Source organism: Mesocricetus auratus, unplaced genomic scaffold (genome assembly GCF_017639785.1).
Source record: "Mesocricetus auratus isolate SY011 unplaced genomic scaffold, BCM_Maur_2.0 Super-Scaffold_15014, whole genome shotgun sequence".
NCBI lineage: Eukaryota > Metazoa > Chordata > Mammalia > Rodentia > Cricetidae > Mesocricetus > Mesocricetus auratus.
Window position 1 is genome coordinate 2039471 of NW_024429186.1, and position 16777 is coordinate 2056247.

The 16777-nt window shown below is 42.6% G+C and overlaps 1 protein-coding gene across 1 annotated transcript in view; it reads right to left on the reverse strand.

The window, feature by feature from the left end:
- Nucleotides 1-16777, reverse strand: part of Rapgef5 (Rap guanine nucleotide exchange factor 5) — a 225919-nt gene that overhangs the window by 97973 nt on the left and 111169 nt on the right. Inside the window, 2 exon segments of the mRNA XM_040742315.1 lie at nt 6105-6230; nt 15857-15930. Coding sequence (XP_040598249.1) covers nt 6105-6230; nt 15857-15930 — 200 coding nt within the window.

The window sequence follows — 16777 nt, forward strand, 5'->3', positions numbered from 1 at the left end:
ACCAACAGAGAGGGGGGCAAGGGAAACAGTCGCCAAGAAAAATAATCTGGCTTCCTATACACCATTTTAATTATTTCCTAGCCACGGTGGAGATGACATGGCTACTTTAGTTTTACAATGTAAGCACCTAATAAGCGCAGAGGACACTTTGCAGCATGGGAAAAGAACCCCCTGACAACAGGAGTTTGATAAATCAAGCTAACTAAGCCAGGATCCATTTTCTTACCTGGGCTTTCAAGATAAAACTTGAACACATCCAGAAAAAAAAAACAAGTAAAAGTCATAATGACAAATTGATAAAGTTTTCTCTCTTAAAAACATTGGAGCAAATATAAGGGGATGGAGAGAGGGCCAGAATTTGCAATGGGCTTCTTCTGAGAACCTAAAGCAACAGTTAATGAGCAGATGGGTCCACCAGACGGCATGAGGCAGCTCGGAGACACGCTGGTAGCTGCCATTTGGAGAGAGAGAAAACAAAGTCTAGAATTCTGGGAGCACACAGAACGAACCAGACTTGTAGGCCTTGTCCCCAAACAAGTGGGAGGCACGTGGAAGGTCGCAGTTGTGAGATGGGTTTGCCGGGTTTAAGGCCCCTCATTCTCAGCATCCCTGGAATGGAATCATTGAGACTCCCACAAAACACTGTTTTGAAGGGATTTGGGTCCTTTATGTTCAAGATCTATTCTAAACGAGACTGTCAACTTCTTGGGAGCAAAAAAAAAAAAAAAAAAAAAAAATCACCATCGCCGACTTTTTGTATTACTCTGTGGCCAGATCGTTTGTGTCACTCTGAGGCCAGATTAATTAAAAATGGGGCAAAAATAAGTCACTCAAGGAAGCCCACTTCCTATGAAACGATAACTTTCATACCAACCCAACCCCAAAGTCAGGATCTTGATATCAGGAAAAGGAACATGATTTCAATGTGGTGACTTTCTTCTTTATAGAGGCACAACTTAAGTTCTGAAGAAGTAGCCATTACATCTGAATTCTGGCTTTCAGCGTGGACAACGATACTAGAAATTTCTACTCCTCTTTAAGAAGTGTTTTTTGGGCGAAATCATTTTTAATGGCAGACTTTAAATACTGGTGAGAGCATTTGAAGTTATTCTCACCTACACGTGGGAACATAGGCTGTATGACAAAACACATTCCTTTTTAGTACTTTATACAGAGCAAAAAAGACACCACCCTACATTCAGCCCCACTTTTAAAATGAAATGAAGTCACCGAAACAAACTTTGAATGTATAAAACAGGAGTGACAGCAGTCCGGGATACACGAAACCACTTCTCAGCAGTCCTTAAACAAGGGGCCCCATTGACGTCTGTAGAATTCCAGGATGAGGCTGCAGGAAACAGGGAAAAGGAAATTCCGGTCCAGGGGGGAGCGATAGGGAGCTTTCCCTGGGGTAGGCGGCAGACCATGCCAAGATTCAGTCTCAGAGTATGCCAAGTCCCCTTCCCACCCATATCTCATGAGTGAATTAGGGAAGGGGAAGGAAGCAGGGTGGGTCTTGCAGACTGAAACAAAGGAACTGAAGAAAACTGGGTGGAGACCAAGCCCCTCAGGAAAGCCCTGCTGAACAACTGCTTACACACCATCTCTACAAGTGGGAGCTGGGGGAAGTCTGTTCTGGAGCTACAGCTGGTGTAGCTCATGCCCATAAAGCACACGCTGCATCTCAGGAGAAACCGTCTCAGCCTCCTGGTTAATTCTACAGCCTCATTCCAGAAGACAGCACCCACGTCTCCACAGAGACTGCAAATATTGGTTCTATTAATGCGAAGCGTGCAGACTAACACGTCGCCGGCCTTTCCTTCCCCCCGCCTCTCCACCTCCCTGGCGGTACCTTCCCATCATTCTGCCCCTCCCCTTCCCCCCAAGGCTGCCTCATTCATTTCTTCCACAGAGACACCATGACTCTTGCCATCTGAGCAGCCTAGCTCCTCTGCATCCTTAAGTCCTGTGACAAGTGCTGAGGGAAGATGTCCTCCCAAGGCCACCACACTGGAGTTTGCCCAGCCTAGCTCTACCTAACCGCCATCAACCCTCAGCTTTCCAACCCGTCAGACTGAATGGTCTTCGAATAGAATTGCTTAGATCTGACCCAAACTTACTTTAAAAAAAAAAAAAGTATCAACTCTTACTACCTCTGCTATAGACAGAATCCAGTATCCCCAGCCGTAAATCAAGTTCCCCGACCCACACGCTGATCTCTGTGGGTGGGTTCTCACTGCATCCTTCTTGCGGAGCTGTCAATCATCCTGGTGTCTTTTCTTCCCAACTAGATGAACTTCTTGAGGAACGGTAGCCAGCACAGCTATTCTAAATTCTCTCTGATACCAACCTCAGTAAAAATTTAATGCCTGAATGGTTATGAAGAGAACATTCTACAATAACAGTATCTGTCAAAGTAACCCACAAGACAGAGGTTTCAAAAGAAAGAAGTCTAGCGTCGATAGAGACCTTTTCTGAACAAAGTAGACTGCACTGCACAGCAAACAGCTACACGTGGCCAAAAGATTAAGGGATGAGTAGAGATTCTCTTTGAAGATATTTCAAGGGGATTGTTTTTTTTGGGGGGGGATTGTTTATGCGGTCTCCACACCGTTAGCCAACTAGCAACTCATAAGCCAAGATACACATGGAGATCCCAGGCCATTTCTGAACAGCTCAGGGAAACAAAGCAAGGCCAATGGTTCATATGGATTTGGGGATAAAGTAAACCCACCGTTCTGGTGACATACAGAGGCAGCTCCTGGCCAGCCATGTTGTTACAGAACTAAACCCCAAGCTTTCAGAGACATGAGACTGGAGGACCATGAACCCAAAGCCACTCTGAGCCACACAGTGCGATTTTGGTCTCCAAAGATAACAAATAAACACCAAATAATAGTAACAATAATAATAACCACAACACACTTATTTCCACTCTGTAGTCAAGAAGCATTAATCAGCACTAAAATGTTATTCAATAGAAAATAGAGCATGCACTCCCGATTATCAATCATCGAGCTCTGCCATTTCATGCCTATACGGCTCTTAACGCCTACCGCCTTCTCAGTTCCCACAGGCTAACACCTCTCATCGGACCGACTACAATAGCTTTTTAAGATTCTTGCCAACGTTTCTCTCTTCCTCACCCAGTTATTCCTCTGAACTGAAGCCAGAGAGAACCGACAAAACCCACATCTAGCCATGTTACTTATTTGGTGGCGGCTCTCCCTTGCCAAAAAGACAAGTTTAAACTCACCAGGGTGGCTTACTGGGTCTTTCACAATCAACTTCACTTTAGCCTTCCAGCCGACCCCATGAATCACTAATGGCTGGTCCCCTGCCTAAAATGCAGAGGTCGCCATCGGTCATCCTCCAAGGTCAAGTGCAGAATCCCTGCTTGTTCCTCTCCCTTACGGATACACGACAGAATTAAGGCCTATAAATTCTATGCCCATGTAAGAGGCTAATTTCTTCGAAGAATTAACAATGGAACGTTGAGTCTCCCATCATAATGTTTGGAAGCACGGTCCCTTTTTTTGCCCTCTTGTGTTAAGTCTTCAGATATTAATTACCAGCACTTAGAAATGCGTGATGCCCAATTTTGCCTGTAGCAAGTTAGCAGAAAATAGGTATGCTGAGTGACTCCTGAGAAACATGATAATTACATTTTTAATTTTCCCTCCTGAAACATCTTGGCATAAGCACATAGTGAAACATTTCAATGATTGCATGAATTTATAATCGTAGCATTTGCCAATTTAAGAAAACACTAGAAATGCCCACTCAGAAGGTTGTAATCCCTTAAATTTGTAACAGGTCAGCAAGAGCTGCAAGGGCTTTGTTTTACGCCATGCCCAGTAGTTATCCTTCAGAGTTACTTCCCTGTTTAGGCATACACATAATGAGAGGAATAGAGTGTAGTGTTCTGCAGCTGGAGAATAGGGCTGAGTAAAAATAACAGTCCAAGGGGCATTTGGGACTCTAATGTAAATGTAGGCATTCTTCATGTAGCTTCAGCCAGGAAAGGCAGATGAGATAGATAAACGATTATAAAACGGTGAAATAAAGGAAATCTGTACACAATTGCAGGGTTGGGTCATTACTGTGGAAACAGGAGGAAGCCGTGGGCTTGGGTTTACATTGGCGAGCTGCGGTTCCCTCTGCCTGTACTGTGTGCTTCCAGTTTGCACGAGCAAGAGCACTGAAATCAGGTCAGAAGGCTTGGAGTTTTAAGATAGCGATTGTAAAAGCATACAGGTGCCTAATACATAGCCATTCCTTTATGGAACAGCACATGTGGTTTTTCCTCTGGGTGCTGACTGACTAAAGTCGGTGCCATTCTGCAGATGGAGATCACACACCTCAGCTGATTTTACACTTTCCAGTGAGACAGGAATGTCCTGTGAAAACACTCTAAAAACTCTTTACTTTGGGAGACTTTAAAGGGTTTAAAGGCCAGGAAGAAGATAACCACAAACCATGCAGCAAATCTTCACACTTGGATTTCTGGCTCCTTTAAAAGCCTTAGGAATGACTAGCACCACCTCCAGATTTCTACAGTTTGGAGGGAATTATAATCTCACTAGCTGCAACTGTAATACTCTGGATTAAAATAGTTAGAAAACAAAGACAGCACGGGGTGTCTTGTGAACGGCACAACGTTCTTCACGGCTGAAGCCTACATCTAGCTCCTGTGGAGTGAGGCTCTATCATGTGGCTTTGAACAACTCTGCCCTATCCCAGGCTGTCACTGGCTCAATGCATCTCATTTGCAATCACCCAGAAGATACAGTGTTCATTTAAAGGACAACCAGGAAAGAAGAACACCCCTAATTAAACTATGGTGTGATTTCACACCATCAACAGTGAGGGCTCACAGTGCATCTTGAATTAAAAAAAAAAAAGCAAATGAAAAGCTATGGGTTTCTTAATTAAAACGAATCCAAAGGAATAGCGCCTTGGGAAGTTAAAGTTACACATTAAGATACACAAATATCCTAAGGATATGACGGGGTAAGAATTAGGCTGTGACACAGGCAAACTCTAGGGTGTTTTTAACATCTCACATAAGCACTTAAACTTTTCTACAGTACTCAGCAAAGGGCAGGTAGGCGTCTGAATCTTCCAAGTACACTTTAAAGCTAGCTAGCAGCTAGCCCTGCAACAGTTCACTCTCAAGGCTCTGAAATTATCTTATCATTCCCACCACTTGAGACAACAACTGTCACAATGCTAAGCAAAACTGTTGAAAGCCCCTAAGTCCTGGCCCATCCTTTGCTGGGTAAAAACCCTGTCATTTGTATCAACAGACTTAGGGCTTGAAAAAAAAAAACATGTAGCAGCTTCTGGAAGGGTTTGAAAATAAAACGTGAAACAAAACTATACAGCCAGAGAAAGACAAGGATCTGGTCTTGTTTGTGAGCAGTTCGGGATAGTAAGAGTGAAGTCTTAACAAACAACAATCAGCGGATCACAATATGTGGCAAAACAAAGCGGCTACATTGTCTCCCTGGCCTGAGGGCAGCAGCATCTCTGGCTCAATAACTGCTTTCAGGGTACCAAGCAACCCGTCCTCCCCCGCTCCCCAGCTTTCACTGTATCCATACAATGTCACTCTTGTTGGAACACAGCACTGAGAAGCTACTGGGAAGTCTCCATCTGACCCGCCCTCTTGTTTTCTGCCCTTTCCAATGACTCAGGGTACATACGTCCCTTTGCAAGTGAGATCCACGACCAAGGTAAACATAAAACTGCCTTGGAATATTCTCTCAAAAATGTATGCTCTCTGTACTACTGAATGGAACAAATTTTACAGTGGAAGACCTGGAAGCTGTCAACTCAGAATCATGACAGACATGCATTCCTGGCTGTCAACATTTCTTTATGGCTTATGTCTGAGAAGCATCCTCTTACAAACCCAGTCCCCAAGACACTAGCTTAAGACTTCAGAGTACCTACCTTTTTTTTTTTTTTTTTTACTGAGAAGGCTGCTTGCAGAGGTAAAACCCTAAACAATTCCAAATAAAATATTCTCGCCCTCATATATACAAGCGTTTACCCATCCATTCTGATTGCACGTCCCCAAGAGGAAAAGAGGGGTTTACCTGTTCATACTTCTCTGGCTCCTTTTTATCTGCCTGTAAAAACTGACAGTTTTCTCTTGCTAGCTTCTGGACCAGCTCGATACACCCGATATCATCTCTCTCTTGAAGCTTGCACATCACTCCAGCCTTAAGAGTTGGAGAAAAAGCGAAGATATACTTAAATCCACAGTCCCAGGACATGACACCAACACAAAGTTCGCCTTATAGGGAGCGCATTTTCCCTGCGATCTGAATTAAATCATGGCCTTTGTAAAAAGATTTAGCTTTTCCAAAGTTAAATCTGTGTTGTCTTAATGTAGAGATACCGCGCCAAGAGACTTCAGGTTGAGAGCATGTATCAGTCTACTTTAAGAGCTGGAAGAGGCAAACTAAATCATTTGCTAGTACGTGTTCGCCTGATAGGCTGGTATTTGTTTGTTCCTGACAGCCTGTTTCCTGTTACATAAGCAAAGCCCAGCAAAAGGTTAAAAATTCATGGGAAAGTTAGCCAGGAACCACTCTGGCAAAAAGGGTGAAGTGATACAGAGTCCTAAAAATAACAGTCTACAACTTCCCAATTCTTTAGCTCGAGTGGATCATTCCATGGACAAACACAGCAAGAAGATTATGGGATAAACTTTTTCCCCCCACAACTGGAAAATTACAGTAAGGGCATGAGTAAAAGCACTCATGGGCATTTAGAAACAACCCACTAAGCATCATATATTTCTTTATATATTGAAGGCCATAAGTAGTAATAATAAGAAGGAGATAAAATTAGGAGTTTAAAATAGGGGAAAAAAGGTCATTCTAACACAGAGATTATAAACTATTTCTACTCAAATTCTTTCCTAAATGGTTCACACAAACATACCAAGGCATGCTCTAATAAAGAAACCTGAAGTTAACTTGGCAGGATTAGTCAAAACCACTGAATCTTTATTTACCCAACATAACCTACAGGATTTGAATACACTCAGTAATGTGACCAAATATGGGGACAGGACTCAAGCTTCATGGCCCCTCCCCTACGCCATACAAACACCCAAAACAGGGTCTCTCTGTGTAACAGCTCTGGCTATCCTGGAACTCACTATAAAGACCAGGATGGCCTTGAACTCACAGAGATACACCTGCCTCTATCCCCCAAGTGCTGAGATTAAAGGTCTGTGCCCCCACCTCCAGGCGAGCTTCAAGGTCTTAACAGCTGGTGTGAAAGGCACCCATGCTATCGAATGGCATCACAGAAATCAAACTGGACATTCAAAGCAACAACTACAACTTTATTCCCAAGGGCTCAGAAGAAAAGAAATTTTCCAACTAGCCATCACAGACCCCCTAGAGGGCAGCAAGCAGAATTCTCCCACCAAAGCATGAGGTTTATGCTTATTTATAACATTCCTCACAAATGGTGTTTTTTAGTTTCTTTCCTAAGTTTCCTTGGGCAAGGACCTCGGTTTATCTTAAGACATCCTGTACATGGTGGACAGCCAGCTGCTGGAAAGCCCCGTACCTCCCCCCCAACCCCACCCCGATAACTCTTGAAGTTATTTAGTGTCAGTCCATGAACATAGTAACACAGCCTTTCTAGTATTAAACATACTCATTGCAACATTATTATTATTATTATTATTATTATTATTATTTGGTTTTTAGTGACAGGGTTTCTCTATGGCTTTGGAGGCTGTCCTGGAACTAGCTCTTGTAGACCAGGCTGGTCTCGAACTCACAGCGATCTGCCTGCCTCCGCCTCCCCGAGCGCTGGGATTAAAAGCATATGCCTCCATCACCCGGCCTCATTGCAACATTATTTAATATTATCCAGCCCCATATCTCTAGTCTATATTATACACCCATTCAATAGACTTTACCTAATAACCACCCACACAAATCCTAAAGCTACAGAATAAATTCCCCCAAAGTCCCTCATGTCCCTGGAGCTTACATTCATCAGAGGAAGAAGATTCTATAACATAAAAAAAAAAAAAACAGAAATACCAGGCGGTATGTGACAGGAAAAAAAAAATAGAGCATGAGGGGTTGGGACCAGAGAATCAGGAGATTTTCCAATATGATGGTATTTGAACAGTAACCTAAAAGAAGCCAGAAAAAGATACGCCAATTCCCAAAGAAGTGCGTTTTAAGCAGAACAAGGACTCTGAGGGTTTGGGGTGTCTGGCATGCCAAATGACCAAGAAAGAATATCATCCCGGTAGGACAGGGGCTACTTGGTTAGATGGTCAGAGATCCAACCACTTAGTTCCCTTCTGGGCTGTATTAGGAGTTTATAGTCCTAAATGGGGTGTCAGCATCAAATCCCTGCCCTCAGAGGTTGGAGAACTCTAGGAGGGAAGGCAGAAAGACCGTATAAGAACCAAAGGATGGAGGACAGGAAGGAAACGGGAATCCTAAACACAGTAGGTCTGATGCGTATGTGAACTCAGAGGTGCTAGCACTGGTCGGCACCAAATGGGGTTTCAGTGCTGAGAGACAGGGACACAAACCCCTATCCCTACCCCCAAGCCATCTCTGTTTGATAACCACTTGCAAATGAAAACTTAGTTCTTTTCCCTGGAATCTTACTGGAGATACAAACCGCTCTTAAGGGTAGCCCTCATGCCCAGCCCCAAATGGTCAACACAAAACTAACTCAATCATATCTTTGGAGGTTCTTTGTCTTACAATGTTTTGTTAAAACTTAAAAAAAAATTACAGGTCCTTTGCACATAAATTACAGCTTCCACTTTTCTGTTTCTATGGGAACCCTGAGTATAGGGATATGTGTGTGTGTCTCTGAATCTGTTTGTGTTCCTCATGCTTTTTCTTTGGTTGTTTTTCTACTGTTTGTTTTGTCCTATTCCAGTTTGCTTGGTTTTTGCTTTATTTCATTATTATTCTTTAGATGACTGCTTGATATTTTTTGTTTATGGAGACAAGATTTCTTTGGGTAGCCCTAGCTGTCCTAGAAGTTGCCCTGTACCAGGCTGGTCTCAAACTCACAGAGATCCGACTGCCTCTGCCTCCCTGAGTGTTGGGATTAAAGGCGTGTGCCACCACTGCCTGGCCATCTATCTGGTTTTTAGAGGGGAGACAGAAAGGGTGTGGATTCAGATGGGAAGGGAGCTGGGGAGGATCTTGGAGGAGCTGGCAGGGGTGGAGTACTGTAGTCAGAATATAGCGCGCACATACACACAAAACTTCCAAGAAAAAAAATTAGAAAATAATTTCTGTGAGGTGACTATGACACTCATCAATGCATGTTTCCCAAAGCAAGCATAAGGCATTTTTAAAGTCTCCATCATAAATAAGTAACAAATGTTTTAAATAAATGTGTTTATTCTGATGTCAACTTATAGAATGTATAAATATACTGATATATCACATTGTATGCATTGTGTGTGTGTGTGTGTGTGTCTGAGAGGAAGAGAGAGAGAGAGAGAGAGAGAGAGAGAGAGAGAGAGAGAGAGAGAGAGAGAGAGAGAGACAAATAAGTTCATGCTATCCTGGAGATTAGTTTGGTGGTAGAGCTTTGCCTAATATTAGCCATACCTGTTGCATATACTTTGTGTTGGTAAAGATCAACATCTTCAATTCAAATTTTAAGATGAAGTAAAATAAGTATAAAGATCCACACAGCAGTGAAATGAAGAATCAGGGTGTTTGCTTTTTGGAGGAGTCAAATTGGACACTGAACAGATGGCATCTTACATCAACAGGGCAATATTGCGCTTAATTAAAAAAAACAGAAATACGTAGAATTTACAGAATACATATTTTAGTTTTTAATAATGAGAATTATAATTATAATAATTAGTCTTCATAAGGAAAAATTAGGTTACTTCTCAAAATTAGGTTTCTTTGTGACGATATGAGCTAATGATATCTTACCAGGTATGCTATAAAATATGTTGTACTTAAATGTGGTATTAACTGATCTGTAAGACAATGAATATTTATTATTATTATTATTATTATTATTATTAAAACACATGGTGTTTTGCCTATGGAAAAAAAAAGAGTCAGGATTCTTGTTCTGAACGAGATGAAACTGTTTGGAATAGCTCCAGCAGAAAATGATTGCAAACACATTTACAGCATAGGGGCTCACCGTGTCCAGAGGGGAGGATGAAGTAGCTGGAACTAGAAGAGCATGAACAAGACATGTGTTCACCCAGGATGTGTCACCCACTTGAGGCATAGGAAGAGATGACAAGACTTGAGGGGCATCTGGATGCATTTTCAAAGCAGCGTTGGCAGATGTGGTTTGGGAGTTTCCCAAATAGTTATAAATATTGGGGGAGTATGGAAGGAAGGTGACTACCCCAAGTCCCAGTAAGGATGAGGCTTGGCAGTCTGTAGGTTCAGAAGCAACGGTATGGGCAGGGATAGTATGCCAGGGTCCATCCAGAGCATAGACAGTATTGCTTTGGTTATTTGAATGCAGTGATAATAAATCAAAGAGCTGACTGCAATGTTTCAGTGGGAGGAGGGTACAGAGGATCAGAAAGGAGACAGGAAGAGCGAGCAGCTTCAGGGGAAATTTGGAGAGGACTAAAGGGTTTCAGTGTGTGTGTGTGTGTGTGTGTGTGTGTGTGTGTGTGTGTGTGTATCTACCAGTATGCTGCTGGGTGCATGTGTGGGGTCTACCAGTATGCTGCTGGTGTTGGTGAGGGCCTACAAGTATGCTGCTGGATGTGTGTGTGTGTGGGGGGCCTACCACTGTGCTGCTGTGTGTGTGTGGGGGAGGGTCTACCAGCATGCTGTTGGGTGTGTGTGTAGGGGTCTACCAGTACGCTGTTTGGAGTATCAGATAAGATGTTTCCAAATAACTATCATTTGACAAAGGAATTTTGAGGAGAGGAATCTCCCCTTGAGGTGGTTAGGGGGACAGTTTCACTAACTGGAAGCCAAGAGAGAACCCCAAGGATACTGTGGCAGACTGGACCCAGCTGAAGAATGATGAGAACGAGAGTTCTGCTGGCTCGGTGGAGTTGAGATGAAGGACACCTCAGCATTTTTATCTATGTTAGAAATCATGTACCACACAGGGAAATTTGACCATACGAGAGAGGGAGAGGAAGCGTGAAGGGAAGAGAGGGAGGGAGAGAGAATGTGGGTGAGCACACTTTCAAGATGAATAAATACCCTTGAGTACGAAAAGAAGATAAGGATCGACCCTTAGACAGAAATGTAAATATCAATATGCCAACCACCAGGACAGGGGACAGCATGCAGGCAGGCTGGCGGAGTCTGATGGGGGCCACTGGTGAAGATTCTTTACTGAAGGCATCTTCTCCCCCAGAAGTTATTGACGAAGAGTAAGGATCGGGAAGAAGACGCTGGTGGTGTGAGAAACAAGGCACGTAGCAGGCATCTAAGCGGCGAGCCCTAGCACAATTTTCATGACAGGCCAGTCGGTAAATACCTCAGGTTGTAAGTTGCAACTACTTGGCTCTGCAGGTGAAACCCTCGGAGCACCAATGGGGTGGGTGGTGGATAAGCGGATGGAGTAGGCTATTTTCAGTAGGCAGGGGCTGTGGTTGTCATTTCCTGGCCTGCTAGGAAGCTAGACTGTAGAAATCCAGAGACGCTTTAGGCCAATGGTTCTCAACCTTCCTAATGCTGCAACCCTTTCATACAGTTCCTCATGCTGGGGTGACCCCCCAACCAAAGATTATTGTCCTTGCTACTCCACAACTGTAATTTCGCTACGGCTATGAATTACAATGCAAACATCTGACATGCAACAACCACCCACCCCCAAGGGGCCACGATCTACAGGTTGAGAACTGTTGATCTAGGGCGTCACTGAGGGCCCATTTGATTTTTACCCTTAAATACCCTTGTCACCCTAGCCTTCCTCCTTAGAGTATATCCCTTGTTGGTCAGAATTCTAATGGTCCCTACCATCTGAGATAATGCCAAATACATGCACCAATCATGAAGTTGTGTTTTTTTTTTTTTAAATCAATGCAGGGGAGGGCAGAAGGGAATAAATGGTATTGAGTACCCTCCTTGATGATGGGAGGACAAGAAAACTGTGTGGGGCTAGTTCTACTTGGAAATAATTAGCATTCTTTAAAGATGGCATTCCTTTCATTTATTTATATATGTAATATATATACATATATATACACACACACACATATATATATACATATATACATACATACACACACATACACACACATACACACACACACACGTACGTGCATCTGCACACCAGAAGACAGCACCAGACAGTTGTGAGTGAGCTGCCTTGTGGGTGCTGGGAATTGAACTCAGTACCTCCCAAAAAGCAGTGAATGCTCTTAAGCCCTGGGCCATCTCTCCAGGCCCCTAAAGATTGCGTTCTTAAAGCAGTAAACTTCTAGTGTCTGGAGCATCCTTCTGTGCTCACACCTGAGATTTCCTTCTGCTCTGTGCCCCACTCCGTGATTCCCTGTCTCCTGCCGTAGAGGAGACGCTGACATCCCACAAAGCCTCAGACGGACTCCCCGGTAATACAGCCGTGTGACTGAGGAGCCTTCCCTTCTCTCCCTCTTCCTGCCTGTCTGCCCCTTCCTTCTCTCCTGCTTCCAGTCTGGCCCTCTGAGCATCAGAGGGAGAGCGTGTGAACGAAATCGGCAGGGCTGGTCCCAGCTGGGAGCTCTGAGAGCTACTGTGTCCGGCTTCAGTGGACAGAACCTGCGAGGACTCTGATTCACACTCCGTGAGTCCCATGCACAGCTCTGTAGGCAACGGTTTCCATCATCAGCAACAGATGGAGGACATGAGGGGCACTGGCTATTTTATTGGTTTCTACAGAACCACAAATTTTCAAACAATTTCATGTCATGATAAGGATCATAAATACAGCCTTGGGGTTTGTCCTTTTTTCCCCCTTGTATAAGGAAATGGGTTTTTTGTTTGTCTGTCTGTTCGTTTGTTTGTTTTTCCGAGACAGGGTTTCTCTGTATTGTTTTGGAGGCTATCCTGGCACTCGCTCTGTAGACCAGGCTGGCCTCAAACTCACAGAGATCCGCCTGCCTTTGCCTCCCGGATCCTGGGATCAAAGGCGTGTGCCACCAACGCCCAGCTAAGGAAACTGTTTTATCTGAACCAGGCATATCAATGCATAAATCAAATATTTGCATTTTAAGTAACAAATACTATTACTTTAAAAAGTATATTTCATATTAATTTAACTTCTATACTTACTTCATATTTTCTAATAAAAAAGGAATTAATACTGTCTTTATTTTCCAGTTTCCATTCAATTTCTGATGTACTAATATTTTCATTGGATAATTCTACAGCTCTACTTATAAAATAACTACATAATTCTACAGAGCTACTTATAAAATGACTACCTGGTAGAAAGTTTTCAGAGAACTGTATGGATGGCACTTCATTCCCTGGAGGACTTTTCAGCCCAGAGATGCCACAAATCCTTCATGGTTCATAGGATAGCAGTTTTGGAAATACAACACGAAGCCAGATGTTCTCTGGGGGTCCCTTTCATGGCTCTGTAATTCAGTAATTTAATTCAAGAAACCCATGGATTTATTAATATATTTTGGGAGCTTTGTTATGGACAAAAGAGGCAAGATAACTTATAGCCCTTGACCTAGACTTTCATATGTGTGGTCTATTTAATGTGTCTATGCGAAATTAATTACAAACAGTTTACCTGGCGCTGCTGAGCCAGAGAAGGAGAAGGATTAATGCGTAACTGTCAGAAGAGTTATTTAAAAGCCTATTGTAAGGTCTCTATTGGGAGAAAAAAATTCCTTGTAATGCATAATTAAAGCTGTTTGTATGGTTTTCAGCCTGAGCAATGTTACAAATGCCAATGAAAAGTCTGTTTCCTCAATAAATGGAGTCATAAAATGTGGGTCCACTCCCCCAAGGCTAAAAATGAAACAAGGACAGGGATCCTTCAGAAAAGGACACAGAAGGAGGACAAATAAGCAGTCACATCTGAAAACAATGACTGCATTACCTTAACCCTAAAATCCACTTTTTCTGGGCCGGGGAGATGGCTCTCCAGTGAGAGCATTTGCTGCCTAAGCTTGAGGCAATGAATACTGAGGTGGGGAATACTTGAAGCCTGAAGTATAACTTGAATATAAACTCAACTACAGCATCATTCATATGATAACAAAACAAGATAAATTTATTAAAAAATACTACAACCTGTGCAGCCTTGACTGACAAAAGATAATGCGATTATTCTAAACACAATCAATAGATTTTTTTGGACCTTCAAGGCAAAAGGCAGTAGGGTAACAAACTACACTGAGTCCTCAAATGCTTCATTTAAATATAAAGTAAATGGTTGTTGGCACTCAGGCATCCAATTCAAAATCTTGTCCATTTGTGATTTAGCTATTAGGGATCAACAGCACAAGATCTCTGGCAGCTCATGCATGTTATAGTATGACCACAAGCTCCTTCTCTCCTGTCAGCTTGAAGAGATGGCCAAGGATCAACGCCTTCTACATGGTTGCGTTTTTGAGAAGTGGAATCTATCATCTATCTGTCCCATCTATCTATCTATCTATCTATCTATCTATCTATCTATCTATCTATCTACCTACCTACCTACCTATGTATCTATCTACCTACCTATCTATCATCTATCCATTATCTATCATCTATCTACTTAACATCTATCTATTATCTATCTACTATCATCTATCCATTATCTATCATCTATTTATCTATTTATCATCTATCCATTATCTATCTCTATCTATCTGCTATCATCTATCTGACTATCATCTGTCTATCTGCTATCCATTATCTATCATCTGCCTATCTATCTGCTATCTATCACCTATCTATCCATCCATTATCTATCTGTCTATCTATCTATCTGCCATCATCTGTCTATCTATCATCTATCTATCCATTATCTATCTATCTACTATCTATCATCTATGTATCTATCAATCTCTAGACATACAGAGGGGAAAGAGGGAGAGAGGAAGTGAGAAAGAAGTGTATTTCCTCTATCAATCCTTATCTGAAGAAGACACACCCTAAGATTCCCCAGTAAATACCTAAAACTCCAAATGGTACCGAACTCTGTTTTTATATACATATGATATACTTCTGTTTATACATTAAGCATTGCAACAGGTTAACAACAGCAACTAATAACAAGAGAGAACAACTCACTCAAAAGACTACAGAAAGTGTTACACGAATATGGCCTTTTTCTTTTTCAAAACATTGTAGCACAGTCACCCTTTCTATTTTGTGATGACGTGAGATGACGCAACAGCCATGAGATGAGGTGATGAGTGATGTGGGCACTGTTGCATAACATCAGGCTATTACGGGAGGGCAAATTGAAGAAGTCCTGCAGTACCGGGGCTGTCTAGCCAATAACCATACAGCTATCTAGTGACTAACGGAAGGAAGTGCACACAGTATTAAGACTTTGAACAAAGAAAAAAGTCGCAACCTGGGTAGGATGGAGCCAGACTGCTCACTCAGAGTGACACACAATTCAAAACATACGGATTGCTTATTTGGTGGGCCATTTCTATTTCACATGTTTGGATAGTGAGTAGTTGAAATTACAGAGTGTACTATGCCAGATACGGGGGGAGTTCCGTAGGAACAGTTTAGGGTCTTTCTTGGGAAAGGCCTTTATGTCAAAACCTGGTGAAAATGAGCAATAGCAGGACCCATAGGGCAAATCCGCCTCATTCATGAGCACCTCTCCATCTGACCACCCTCAACTGAGAAAGGTACAACACCGTGTTACAGCCGCACCATACCTGAGGATCGGGAACATCATTAGCCTCTGTCACGGTTATGTGCTTGTCAGTGTTGTCATCGTCTTGTTCGATTGCTTTAAAAAAAATAATAAAGACAAAACATATATCGCATCGTAAGAAAGTGTTTCAGGTAATTTTTTTCCAGATAACAACTTGTCAGGATAAAAAATAGTAAAGCTGGACTCATAAAATAAAAACACAGCAATACCATTTGCTATTCCCACGGAAGGTTGCCCGTCACGCTAAGGTTTTGTTATGCACATTATCTCATCTACTCAATTAATGGCGGTGGGAAATTTTAATTTCAGTTCCTGTCTCCATCCCATCACATCCTGACATCATCCTTCCACTACTGTGCTTTGACAAAGGAACTCTGGTATACAGGCAAGGGTGTCAAAGTAACTCCAGTATACAGGTAAGGGTGTCAAAGTAACTCTAGTATACAGGTAAGGCAGTCAAAGTAACTCTGGTATACAGGCAAGGGTGTCAAAGTAGCTAGTATACAGGCAAGGGTGTCAAAGTAACTCTAGTATACAGGTAAGGGAGTCAAAGTAACTCTGGTATATAGGCAAGGGTGTCAAAGTAACTCTAGTATACAGGCAAGGGTGTCAAAGTAACTCTAGTATATAGGTAAGGGTGTCAAAATAACTCTGGTATACAGTCAAGGGTGTCAAAGTAACTCTAGTATACAGGTAAGGGAGTCAAAGTAACTCTGCTATATAGGCAAGGGTGTCAAAGTAACTCTAGTATACAGGCAAGTGTGTCAAAGGAACTCGATACAGGCAAGGGAGTCAAAGGAACCCTGGGGCATAGACGAGGGTGTCTACTCATGATCATTGAGAAGAGACATTAAATTAATATTCCTTTAATGGAGGATTGAACTGGGAGCTTCACATTCTACTGCTGAGCTCTGTTCACAGG